Source organism: Malus domestica, chromosome 03 (genome assembly GCF_042453785.1).
Source record: "Malus domestica chromosome 03, GDT2T_hap1".
Lineage (NCBI taxonomy): Eukaryota > Viridiplantae > Streptophyta > Magnoliopsida > Rosales > Rosaceae > Malus > Malus domestica.
Window position 1 is genome coordinate 29,024,711 of NC_091663.1, and position 13,489 is coordinate 29,038,199.

The following is a 13,489-nucleotide window of genomic DNA, read 5'->3' on the forward strand; positions in this document are numbered from 1 at the left end:
GAAAAGTTGGAATTCCTCCGACTCAGTGATAAAAATTGTATACATTATTTGAAGAATGCATGTATGCCTTTGAGAGAGAAAAATAGGTCGGAACTTAATTTGTTAGGTTAAGAGTTCGATTATCTTTTGTTCCAGCCAATGAAGGATTATCTTTTGTTCCAAAGAAAGTCATAAAAAATATCAAATATTTGTTCTATAACAGCCATGTACGTGGCAACAGACTCACTTGTTAATCAATGTCCTTCTCCTCCGCTGTAGTAGCATTTAGTTGGGTGGCAAACAATGGAGTGGACAGTCTTGTTATTTTTAGTGCTTCACCACTGCTTTGATTCAACATGGTGAAGACAAGGCCATATGAATACAGTAGCTGGTGCTGTATGATTTATCTTGTCTTCTCACAAGCAAACAGTACTACTACTATAGTACTGCTTCTGAAAATGGCCCTTCTCCTTTTATTTGAGACCTGAATTTCTGTCTCTAAATTTGTCTCCATCTTTTTCTGGGTTTGTCTGCTATGGTTATTATGATTTTGTTTGCCTAATGGACTCTCTGAAAATGCGTTTTGGCTTTTCCCTTAATTCAAAAACATCAAAAACTGCTTTTGTTTTCTCCTATCAAAGACAATGGCCAAACAGGGAATAACTTCTGCTTCAACCTCATCTGTCTTTCCCTTCCAAATCAAAGCACCAAGCACTTCTTTGTCCCTTGAGTCTTTGACGGTTTGCACCAAATTTCCGGATAAATATCAATGCCCCAATCCAAAACAAACACTCAAATACAAAATAAATAATGCCAAAGTATAGGTTGCATGCAATTTTGTCACATACATTATTGCACACTTCACAAATTTTGGTTTTCACTAGTCTATATATAAATCCCAACTTTGCAATATGACCATATACAGCCCTCATAGTTGATCAGATCGACCAAGAATTTTAGTTTATCCAATTTTATTTTCCTTCTATATACATAATTAATTTCTTGAATTAAATTCCACGACATTTGCATGGTCACTTTGTCTAGCAAAGAAATGGAATTAGTTTATCTTTATCCGATTCTATATATCTTCATATGCCTAATTTTCTTGGATAAATTCGACTTTAATTTTGTTTAGACAAATGATTGAATAGTACACTAAATTCATCTAAATCTAAGTTTGAAAATTGTATAGTTTCATTAAATTTAAGTACACATGGTGGAGTACAATACTATAGCCAACTTGGTTAAACAATATTGTCTTCATTGGACTTATCTTAATATATTTATCATGTGATTACAATACTCCATATGGGTCATAACCTTTTTCCTTAAGTCACATTATTTGGTCACTTTGACTAGCTCGTGGAACAAGTCACTGGGAGGAATATGATAATTTATCTTTAGAAAAAGTGTTATCTTTTTCATTGTTTTTATGTTAGTAACTCAATTGCTACATATAATACTAACAAAAAAAAAATTACTACATATAATATGGGAAAAGTTTGTGACCCTTTTTCTTGAGTGAAAAAGAAAGGACTTGGATTTCTGAGATTCTCACTCAGTGCCGTTATAAGGCACATGATACTTCAGTGGACAGGAATCCTGGCAGGATCTAGGAATCAAATTCCCATGAATTTTTTTCTTCTTCTTTTGAAGAAACGATATTATCTGGCTGAACTTAGCCTCATAATGGGCTAACAATAATGTGGTTTAAATTCATCTTTAGCGAGAATCGAACCTAAAACCTCTCACTTATAAGTGAAGAATAATATCATTAGACCGTGATACTAAATTACCAAGAAACTTTTTTTTTTTTGAATGAAAAAAAAAAGTTTCATGGCCACTTAGTACTACTGTCTAAGTGGTAATGAAACTTATTAATTCAAGTAAATAAAAACAACTCTTTTCCAAAAATAAATAAATAAATACAGCTAATTAAACAATAAAGAAAAAAAGTTTCCTTGAAACTGGAACATTTTTTTGTACATGGTAGAAAAAGGAGCTATAAACTTCCAAAAAAAAAAAAGTAGTACTCTAAAAACTTCCACAAAAAAATGAGAGAGATGAAAATAAAAAACATAAGGTTAACCTAATTAATTAAAATGGTAGTAGTTACTACTCTTTCCCTAAAAGCACTTCTTGTGGACCTCCATGAAAGCGGCTTCTTCTAAAATCAGTGGGCCAAAAGCTACTCCATTCCCCTTCCATTTTATTTTTTAATCCCTTCCTAATCAATGTTGCACCATTGCTTGTGGCCTGGGACCCACTTGGGGCACTTGGGGCTATGGTAGTTTGAGACCACCCTTGTGGTCAAGAGCTCCACAATGGGTGCAAATTTCACACACCTAGGGGTCTTGTATTGGTTAATGGAAGCTCCCAAGCTAATGGCATAGTCCATGAGCTTGTCAAACGTCCCCGTCTCGACAATCTTGATCTCGAGTGGTCCGATTGACTTGTCGGAGGCCCGGCCTTGCCGGTAGACGCTGTTCAGGGATTCTTCGACGGTGAGGCAACAGTCCTCAAAGACCGAGGGTGGGACTGGAGTTGTCCCATTGAAGCTAAGTTCCCAAAAGAGCACATAGTGTCCCGGGATTGTTGTTGTGTCCGCATAGCTAGTATATTCCGTCACGGTGGCCTCGAACGGGACTAAATGGTTCACGGCATTTTTCACTGCGTTTTGGAGCTCCACCTCATCAGTCTTGTCCGAGTCAATGCTCAGGACAACATTTTTCCTGCAGATGAAGTTGAACTGCGGTGCCTTGTTCTTGAATGAGGTCACTCTTAGCACATCCCCCACTCTGTAGCGGTACAGTCCTGCGGATTAAATAGTCCCAGGTCAATCTTCAGCACCAAAAATAACAAAATTTGTAATTTCATGAATTAAATCACTTAAACACAAAAAAATTAATTAAAAAATAAAAAAAGTTACCACTTACCAGCATATGTTGTGACAACAAGCTCATATTCTTGTCCAAGCTTCACATCTGCAAGATCAACTAGTTCTTGATGCTCCTTCTCATTTAGTGATTTGCGGACAGAGACGGGATTAGTATTAATCCCATTGTTCCTCTGGACCGGGAGGAACTCAAAGTATCCCATGGTGGGAATAAGAGTGTAGGACACTTCACTGGGTTTGCACAGAGGGTTTAGATTAACACCAAAGTAGCACTCCGAAGAGGCATACATAGTGCAAACCAGAGGCAGTCCGTTGCTGTAATAGTCCAGTGTCGGAATGTACTGGGACATAGTCCCGGTCACAATCACATCCACATACTTTGTGTTTGGCCAAAGCCTGGTAATAATCCCATGCCAAGAGTCCCTCCGGCACTCACCCTCAATGAAACTTGCAAGCTTCGGATCAGGCTTAAGGATCTTCATCACCGCCTCGCGGACCGACGGGTCTGTAATCTGGGGGTTAAGAGTCCCGGAGGCTATGTCCTTGCACAAAATAGTCCAGTGCTTCTCAAGAAACCTGATGGCCCGGATGAAGCCAGAGGCGAAAACAGCGCCGACTCGGAGGACTTCCTTGTTCTGGCAGAGGCCGCAGAGGAGTTGGGAGTACATGCTTTGGTAGGAGTCCGGGCAGAGGATGGTCTCATTGGGGCTGGTGTAGTTAGTGTAAGGGTCATAGGGTCTTTGTTTGAAATGTGAGCTTTTGTAGTAGCTGGTTAGGACCGGCCTGGCCACAAGTCCGCCGGGGGTTTTGGCCTCGGATTTTATGAACAAAAAGTACATTCCTTTGCCCTTGTCCAGTCCGGGGACATACTGGCTCATCACAGGCATCAGCAGACTGTAAAGTAAAGACCTCCTCTCTAGCTCCTCTTCAATTGTTGGCATCAGTTTTCTTTCCCCTCCGGATGTGCCAGAACTGCAACAAAAACAAGCCCGTTTAGCCTAACCATTAAAATAACCGCAGACCTAGACGTAACCAAGTTGGCTACAACAGTATGCTATACCCAAGTTCGAATCCCAGTCCAGTTGTTTACTAATTATTTATAATATTAATATCGCTTGAATCAACAAAATCATCCAAATAATCAATTACAAAAGTTGATCTAAAGGCATGAAGAAATGTAAAATGTAAAAACCCACCTGGTCAAAAACTCAGAAATGGGCTTGGAACAGAGGATATGGGAGGTGTCACCATTGGCGATACGGTTGATATCGGACTGGATATCTTCGTACTTGATAACGGGCATGATTTTTTTGAAAGTGTCACGGTCAGTGTGACCGTTGAGGCCGTGGCGCTGCAAGTACTCGACGTGAGCATTGCGGGTGAGTATTTCAGCGAGGACTCGTTTTTGAACCTCGTGGGGGGTTTTTGTGACTTCTTCGATGAAGTGAAGGATCTTGTTGTTCTTGTCTTGGAGGTTATAGTCCTCCGTGGGATTCAGAAATTTCTTCGGTGCTTCAGGCATGGTGTTTGTGTGTAGTTTGGAATTAGAGAGAGAGAGAGAGAGAGAGATTGGCTTGAAACTGTATGAGAGAGAGAGAGAGAGAGAGAGATGGTGTGATGAAAACTAGATGATGGTTTAGGAGTGGGGGAGAAAGAAAGGGAGAACCGGTGTTTATATAGAGCAGGGAAATGGAGGTGGCTTTGCTTTCACCTGTAGGGTTATATGGGGATGGGAAAGTAAATACAAGAATAAAATGAAGGGCATAGTTGTAAATGTCCACCGTTATTATCATTTTGTTTTCCTTTTCTCAACATTTGCTACTCTCACATGAAAACATGGGAGTTTCTATTTATTCATTGCCGTCATTGGTAACTTATAACTAATTCCACTGAGTATCTCACACATTCCGTTATTGGACTAAACCATGAACTTGAATCCCTCATTTAATTATGAGTTCCACAACATGCTATGCAAGATTGTAGCACATTACTAGACTATGCAGTTAATTTGAATCGTTCATTCAACAAAGAGTATAGTGATATAACATGCCACATCAGTGTTACATTACAACATCATATATCAGACTACCGACGTATTACACTACTAGCTGAATTAGACTTTTAAATTGTATTACGCATTTAATAAAAAGTTTAACAATATAACATGTCAGACTGACAACATGCTACAATAATAGCTAAACTATACTATTATTGTAAGTTATTCAATCAGTCAAATTCTGACAACATAACACAGCAACCACAAAAATAAAATCAAAAGTGAAGCAACTTTCCTATGATGTACATCAAATCTTTACAAACCTAAATCCCTTTCCCAATTGGACAATTCTATTTCATGGAAATCCCACTAACTTTAGCTCAAAATGAGATATTAATTCTATAAAAATCTTAAAATCAAATCACTTTTATGTGAACTTTGTCCTTTTGCAAGCCTAAGTTTTTAACCCATTTTAAAACCCCTTTTTCCTATTTCGAAAGTAGTGGACTACTTACTTACTACAATGCATAGACCTGTAAACGGGTCAGGTTTATTGGGTTTGGATCGGATTCAACCTGACCCGTTAAGTTAACGGATCACCCGTTAACAATTATTATTATTATTATTATTTTCATAGAGTTTATAATTTGTTGTTAAGACTTTATTGAAATAATTAAAATATTCTCAACTAACGGGTGCTAACGGATTGACCTAAAGTGACCCGTTAACGACCCGACCCGTTAAGCATCAACTTAAATATTAATATTAACGGGTTGGGTCGGATCCAAAATGTCAGGTCTAACAGTGCATATCAAAGGGTACTTGTCGTACAAGGGAAAAAAAAAAACAGAATTATACAATTTATAACCCACCATCGTAAGGTGTTTAAAGGCCATTGAAAGTCTTAAACAAATATTTACAGCCGGCAATATCCGGTAAACCTGCAGTAGGTACACTCTTTACATGCGCGCATGTACCACGGATCTATCACAAAATACCGGCAGCCACTTCATTTATTTTTTATCGCCGGTGGTTTTGCATTACTCTTTAGTCAATGTTTAGCAATGTTTAGCGAGTATAATTCGGAAGAAGAAGAATAGTGTGTGCAGTTGTGTGCGGTAAAAGACTTGGAGGGTTACTTGTTCAAGTATCCAAGTGGGAGCAGCCAGCTGGCTGCCAACTTGGTTTGTCGACACGTGTATGATTGGACCTCCTGTGCCTGCACGTTGTTAGTCTGTTGGGGAGTACAGTTTTCTTCGGCTGGAACTCCTCCACTCCTGCAAAATGTTATATTTGCTTTGCCTTGGAAATAGATTATTTCTACGACTCGACAACCAGTGACAAGTTAATCTCTGTTTTTTGTTCTTGATGTGTATGGTGAGTATTCCCTATAATTAAAGCATTAATCTCGTTCCATTTGAAGAAGGGGTGGAACCTGAAATATATGACATGCTCCTATTCCGATGTCCTAAATAGTCACACCATATTATCTTGCTACATTGAATAAATAAAATTTATACGCATGATTTATATGTTCTCAGCATATACATTCATTAAATAGCTTGTGTTATTTTCGGGTGTCGACCAGCATGTGACTATCCCGATGTCCTTAGGACTTCAGGATCAGAACATGTCAATATAAAAGACACATTTATATTTCCAACTAAAGGTGCTCAGTAAAGATGATGAATGATAATATATAAACCTTTTTAGATATTGATGGCCAACTACTGTTGTGACTATTTACTAATGAGAATATTGGATGAGCTTGACAAAAGAGTAAAGAAACCAATATGATTTTGGAGGGAACAAAATCATGGGTGGCATTGAAATTTGGGGATTTCGACTCAGTTTAATCCAATATTTGGACTTTCATCCATTATAATTGAATGCGACAACTGAGTAAAATTCTATAGGAAGATATTCTTATAATAATTTGGGGTTATATCTCAACTTACGCTGCATAGTTCATCTCTAGCTGCTTTACATTAATACTGCATATGGTATCAAAATGTGATTTCTTTTGCATTACTCGCTAAATGAATATTGTATTAATTAAACTAATAGTTGTCTCATTAGAGTGAGGATAAGATCATTAATTTCCTACATTAGGTTAACTTTGAGACGACTTGCAATATTCCATGTCCTCCTTGGTAAGCCTATAATTCATGATGGATCCTCTAATTTAAAAAAAAATAAAATAAAAAAAGAGTACCTTATATAGAAAAGAACATTAATTAGTACATGGAATTGCATATATACACGCTTCTAAGATGTCTCCTTTAACGTTTTCCGTAATATTCAAGGGATTATGAGTATTATGCGATTATAGGAAGACTCGAGAGGGTTGGATTTTTGTGTGTATGAGGAGATGCTTCCTAATTTGAAGTGGTAAGATGGTTGAATTTTGAATCTTTGATAATATGAACACAAAGTGATAAAAAGAAAGTTAACCTAACCCTAGTAGAGTGGGTAGATGAAGAAAAAAACTCTTGTCATTTATTTATAAAATGTTATTTTTTGTTACTTCTTGAAGAACTTTGATCGATTTAAGTGCTGGGATATGTGAAAAGAAAAACCTTAGAGATCGAAAGCCACAAAAGTCTTCTTTTCTCTCTAACAAATTTGTGGAGAATTTCCATCATTTGCGAGCACGTAGTTGCAGCTTGTCTTGTTCAGATTGTTGGGTGACTAGATTGGCATGCATGATTTCTTTGCTCCTACAAAGAGAGAAACGAGAGGACACACGCACACGTCAAGGTGGACTTAACTTTTTCAAATGCCAGATATAGTGAGAAAATAATTTCGCCTATATTATTTGGTCTGCCCTCTTAAGGTTTTGATATTCGTTTGTATCTTATTTATGTACTTCTTGATTAGAAATAGGAGGATAAAGACGAAAGCACTAGCTGGCACTACTCGGTTAAGCTTAGCAAAAACCTGCCTCCTCTCAATATTAAGCTTATTTATTCAAACACATTTCTTTGTCAACCTTCAAGTGGAATCAGGCTATCTCAAGGTTGCACGTATGCAACGAATAACTCATAAATCTTAGAAATAAATAACAATTAGTTTGGAAAAATGGGTTAGAATGTGATTAGCTTGGGGTTTCGATTTCTTCTAATGTAACAGAAAAGAAAGAACACGGTTATGCACCCTGCTGGAATGGTTAACTATAGGCCTGAATCCAAGAAAAAAAGTTGTTTTGCAAGCTTACATAAACTATCTAATTTATCACAAAGAAAATAATACGTACAGCTCAAAGGAGTAGCAGTCATTAGTCCTAACATTCGATACCTAACGTGTCCAATTATAAATGAAGTTTAGGTCAAAGATAATCCTATTCATACCACAGGCAATGCCAAATTGCCAACATTAGAGATTTTAGGGGACCATTTTAAGGGAGACTTTGGATGCGGTCCCTAGTTATGAATAGTCTTTGACTGAAACCTTGTTGGTTTTCAATTTTTGATCCAAGTCCCTGAAATTAATTGATAATTTATTTCTATGTACGTTACTATATTTTTTAAATTAAAAATTAAAATTTATAGTTGTTTATAGTAATGAGATTTTAAATAAAAAACCATAATTTGTGGGATTAAAAATATTAAAATATAAATATACTATTGTGTGTGTGTGTGTAAACATGGGTACATTCATAAAAAATAACCAAAAAATTATTGTATCAAAACATGGATACATTCTTCAAAATGGGTACATTTAGCAAAAATAAAAATGGGTACAAATAAATAAAAAAATATGGGTACAATACAAATAAAACTTTAAAAAATATGGGCACAAAAAGAAATTAATATATGGGTACAAATTAAAACTGAAAGGAAAATTGGTACAAATTAAAAAAGGGTTGCAAATTAAAAATGGGTGCAAACTAAAAATAAAAATATATGATAAAAATTTAGCCATAAATATAAATATACTAATTGTAATATTTTTAATATTAAATGAATATATTTAGAAATAAAAAAAAATTTATTATTGAAATAATTAATGATATTATTAATACAAAGGACCTTGATCAAAAATTGAAAAGTAATAAGGTTTTAATCAATAGAGTAGTAAAAATAAGGATGAAAACCTAATTACTCCCCATTTTAATCAATAGTGCTTTAATTTGACTTTAACTCAAACAACAATTCCTCTTTATCCTTAAACAAGCAAGGGCAAGGCAAGTTTATGATTTTACAAAAAAATAAAGTGCTTAAGAAGTGCTTTTCATAGTAACAAAAAAACTCTTTCAAATAACAAAGAAGTCAAGAGCATAGCCATGTGCACATATATAAGTAGAGTATGACTCCTGGCAAAGGACTTAAAGATAAGTTGTATCAAACTCATTATTAACGATATTTGAACCTAAAATACAAAATGACAAGTCTTGTCATTTGGTAGCATTGCTACCAAGTTGTCACGACTCAAGGAAGCACTCATTAGCTACCTCGTCACTAAATTTCCAGACTGTGTTTCGGTGAGGGATTTCCAAATGTCGAGGGTTTGAGGTCAATTTAGTTAGCAATGAATTATAAAATATTAGATAAGTGGAATTAGAAATGCACCATATGAGCATTACAGAGATATGTAATCGGAATCTAAAAACCTCTTTTACATGCTTATGGAATGCTCGTCTGGTGCATCTCTATTATTTCTTATATAACATTTTGTGATCCTTCCCTTACTAACTTGACCGCACTCTCTTGTGATTTGGAGTCTAGAAGTCTCTCACCTAATCACAGTCAAAACAAGTAATTAATTATCTAACCCTTATCGACCTAGTATTTCACCGATGGAAGACTCAACGCATTCATCAATATACACTTCACGGGGAGCTGTCTCAATCTGACCACGTGTCAAAGCCCCACCTCAGTCGTCATTTGTTCACCCTTTTGGCCTAATCTAAGACTGGTCAAACCCCCGACCGGTAATATGATTGGATGGCGAGGAACCGAGCAAGTTCAGGGTCAGAAAACCCCAAAATAATGGTGGGAAAATGTGACCCAAAGCTCTAGGGCTACTGTAAGGGCCGGGGGAAAGTGGTACCCACATGGTGGAGAAGAGGGGGAGGAGAATTGGGAGAAGACGGGTGCACCGAGGAAGCAGGTAGGCCCGCGCCCAAGTGGGACACATAGTGCTTGGTGTGAGTGTGAGGGATTTTGGGAATTTATACCAACGACTGACTGATGAATGTGTCAATGTTAGAGAGAGAGAGCTCTGCAATGCATACAAACGGAATTGGATCCTCTTCAAGGCAATGCCTTGAGATCCTACTGACTAGACAACATGTGTTGTTGAATTTTAACCTACTACAAACAGAAGAATCTTTCTAAATTTATAATAATTATAACCGTTGATCAAATTCAACGATCTATGTTATCCGATCAGTAGAATCCCGATGCATTGCCTCATAGAAGATCCAATTCCCATACAAACTCAAACTACAGAGGAAGGGAATGTGGTGCCTCTGTGGGAGACAGAGCCAGTAATGCAAATCTTTGACCGTTGACCTTTTACCACCACAAATATTTTTCTTGACTTGAAAATAAAAAGTAATTTTTCATTTAACATCTCGAGGAACAGGGAAAGATACATCTGTGGATAAGCATTATGTATTGTATAATGACAATAATTAAAAGACATGAATGTGTAGAGTATATTGTTGATTATACAAACATAATATGTCAATATATATCCACTTTTTAGTCCAGTTGTGCGTGCCTTTTTTTTCTTTTTCTTGAAACCCTACTCTACTCTCTTGTTAGGTTATTATCCTAGTTTTCTTCACATTTTATATAGTGTGTGATATCAAAGGTCTCTGAACTTTATTTCATGTTTAGTTTTCGTTCATAGATTCTTATATTAGTTTTTGTCTATTTCGTCAAATTTGCCTTCTTTTCCATCAAATTTAAGGGTATAGTGATCTTTTTATATAGAAGGAATCTAATTTATTCAAAAAGAGAAGAGCTTGGCTCCTTAGGGTTAAGGAGAAGTTCCTCCTCAAAATACTTCATGACTTATTCATAGAATTTCATGATTATGATTGGAATTTCGTGGTTAAGGAGGATTTACTCCTCACTATGTAAATATTATCTCTGTAAATAATCAATTAAGGCTAAAATCATTTAATCAATCCTCTAAACATAAGCACGAAGTTATGTGAATAGGTCACGGAGTATTTTAAAGAGAATTTTCTCCTCAATCCTTAAAGAGCCAAGTATTTCTCTTAAAAAAACATTCATTTTCTTATTTTTGGATGAAATTCATATTTTATCCTTCAACTTAAAGGAAAAGTTGACAGAGTTAACGAAAATGACTATTACTGCAACAAATGACATAATTCAAGGATGGAAGAAACTATTAGTAGAGTTCAGGGATAAAACTAAGCTCGTGGTATATATCAGAGACCTTTGCTATAATTTAGCCTTTTATTTATAACTTGAGGTCAACAATGGTTGTTGTATTGGTTACGATTTTATTTTTGTGATAGTTGTCTTCATTTACTCAAAACATATTTTATGTTCGACTCATGCAAAGAAATGATTTTGTTTTATAGAGTTATGTTGTCCCATGTAAATTCTTTCTACGTAAATATTCTAGTGTTTGTTCAAAAATAAGTAAATAAACCTATATACGTTGGAGTTATATAAATAATTGATCGCTGTAAATTCTTTTTATGTTGTCCCTTTGTAAATCTTTGCCAAGAATCTTTTCCAATTTGGTTACAAGTCAACTTAAAAGACATTTCCAAATTGGAATTTGCAATTGCCTTTTGAAACCGAGATGTATACAATTGGAATATGTGGTAGCTAATATGTTCTTGTTGTTTATTGGGTAATTTGAATCATGCATTGCTCACATAAATAATTGGGATTTGTGTTGTGATCTACCTGAGTACTTAGGCGTGAAATTAACTGAGTAACCGGAACCAAATTTTGGGCAATATAACATTTCTTGATTCAATAAGTAATGGAGTATTCGATCTAGCATGAGTCCCAATATTGCTCCATTGAAAATGTACAATACTTGGAAAATGAGTACTGCGAGTTAGCTCTTCATCAACAAGTCAATGTAAATAACCACATTAGGGACAGAACAAAAAAAAAACTAATGAAAAACCGACCGGTTGCTTTTGTTAACTAATTTTTGGTATAAAAATCAATGGTGTGACAAACAGGAAAAAAATCACAAATATTATAATACTAAGACAGATGGTGGGAATTGGTATTTGAGGCAGCTAGCATAAAATCATCTTTAGTTATCCGCCTTATTTTCAAGTTATTAATAGATGACGAAAGTGTAACAATAGTTTTGCTACGTGATGTTATTAATTTGTATGTCATAAAATTGTAACATGGTGAATGAAGAATTTATATTTTAAAGTATGGCATTAATAATAAAATATTATATATTATAACATGTGTAAATTGATAATGACATGTGTTAGCATTATAACTAAAACGAAAAAAATTATCGATTAATTGGTTGGGATTACATTTCGTTCATGCATTTATAGGTGCCTCTACGTAGTGTAACTTAAAATATGTGCATGCACAAGTACTACAAAAGGCGCAAAGCCACAACCATTCACATTGATCAATGATGGTACTGCAATTTGTGGGGCAAGTATATGTTCGCATTATATTCTCTCGTTGCATGGCAGAAATGAGAAATCACTTTGACATATATATAGTACTATAAAACCAAATTCCAGCACAGAGTACACAGAAAACCTAAATCTTTCGTTTAAGCTTTTTAAGATATGATTAACTTTAAGAGACCCATAATGTGGTCCCTAATATCAAGCTGCCCTTTGGGTGTAACATGGAAAAAATTGTCACTGACAGCACAAACATGCATGGAAGCATTTTATTGGATATGCAAAAGGAATAATTACCGTATCGTAAAGCTAGCTTCCTGCTGCCCTAATGTGACAGTAAAATATTGGGTTTAACTACCATGATTCAATAAAGTGACACCATCTAAATTGACTCAAAAGTTAATTAGCCACAACAGATTCAAATTTTGATGCAATCTGTATAAACAATTAGTTATCACATGCAACTCAGGGATTCATGGCTGATCGATCAAGGTAAACTTTCTATGTTACATTTGACAGTTCTTGAAAAGGGGCTTTGGAGATTGTGCATGCATGTTTTAATATCTTCTAATCAATTTTTAACTAACCTATATATTGATAAGAAAAACCTTTATAATTAACAGGGTACAAAATCATATGGTTTTTCATGGTGGGTAGTTTTTCGGCTTTTGCACCCTGCCCACAGAAAATTAATAAGCAAGAATATTGTTTTCGCAATTCCTATTTGTGTAATGATGGAGTGAGGACCCTGATGCTTGTGGGTTGATGGCAAGCCCTACCTTGTTGAATTATTGGTGGAATCTTTTTATTTTCTTCAGGTGAAAAAGTAATCAAAGTAACAAAATGATGAGGGGTTGTAAAACATGTTTCAAGCAGGAAAAATGTGGCACGTTGAAAGTTGTTGAAGAAAGTACAAGTTGAATTTGGATCCCATCCGGATTCTAGTTGTAAGAATCATCGCATCCTAATTATTTATCGTACATCGTACGTTTAGAAATCATTTTAAATTTAT

At 35.5% G+C, this 13,489-nt stretch overlaps 1 protein-coding gene across 1 annotated transcript; it reads right to left on the minus strand.

Moving 5' to 3' along the window:
• Positions 1-1,914: 1,914 nt before the first annotated feature.
• LOC103429570 (indole-3-acetic acid-amido synthetase GH3.6) lies at positions 1,915-4,532 on the minus strand. The gene is made up of 3 exons (XM_008367721.4): positions 4,072-4,532; positions 2,916-3,847; positions 1,915-2,793 (listed from the first exon to the last, which is right to left on the minus strand). Exons 1-3 carry the CDS (start codon positions 4,395-4,397, stop codon positions 2,207-2,209), a joined length of 1,845 nt encoding a protein of 614 aa, XP_008365943.1. The 5' UTR covers positions 4,398-4,532; the 3' UTR covers positions 1,915-2,206.
• Between the last annotated feature and the right edge of the window lie 8,957 nt (positions 4,533-13,489).

Coding starts and splice junctions, on each gene's coding strand:
- LOC103429570 (XM_008367721.4), bottom strand. CDS start 4,397: ATGCCTGAAGCACCGAAGAAATTTCTGAATCCCACGGAGGACTATAAC. Junction 3,848..4,071: donor ATTTCTGAGTTTTTGACCAG/GTGGGTTTTTAC, acceptor TTTTTGTTGCAG/TTCTGGCACATCCGGAGGGG. Junction 2,794..2,915: donor TGTTGTCACAACATATGCTG/GTAAGTGGTAAC, acceptor TTTAATCCGCAG/GACTGTACCGCTACAGAGTG.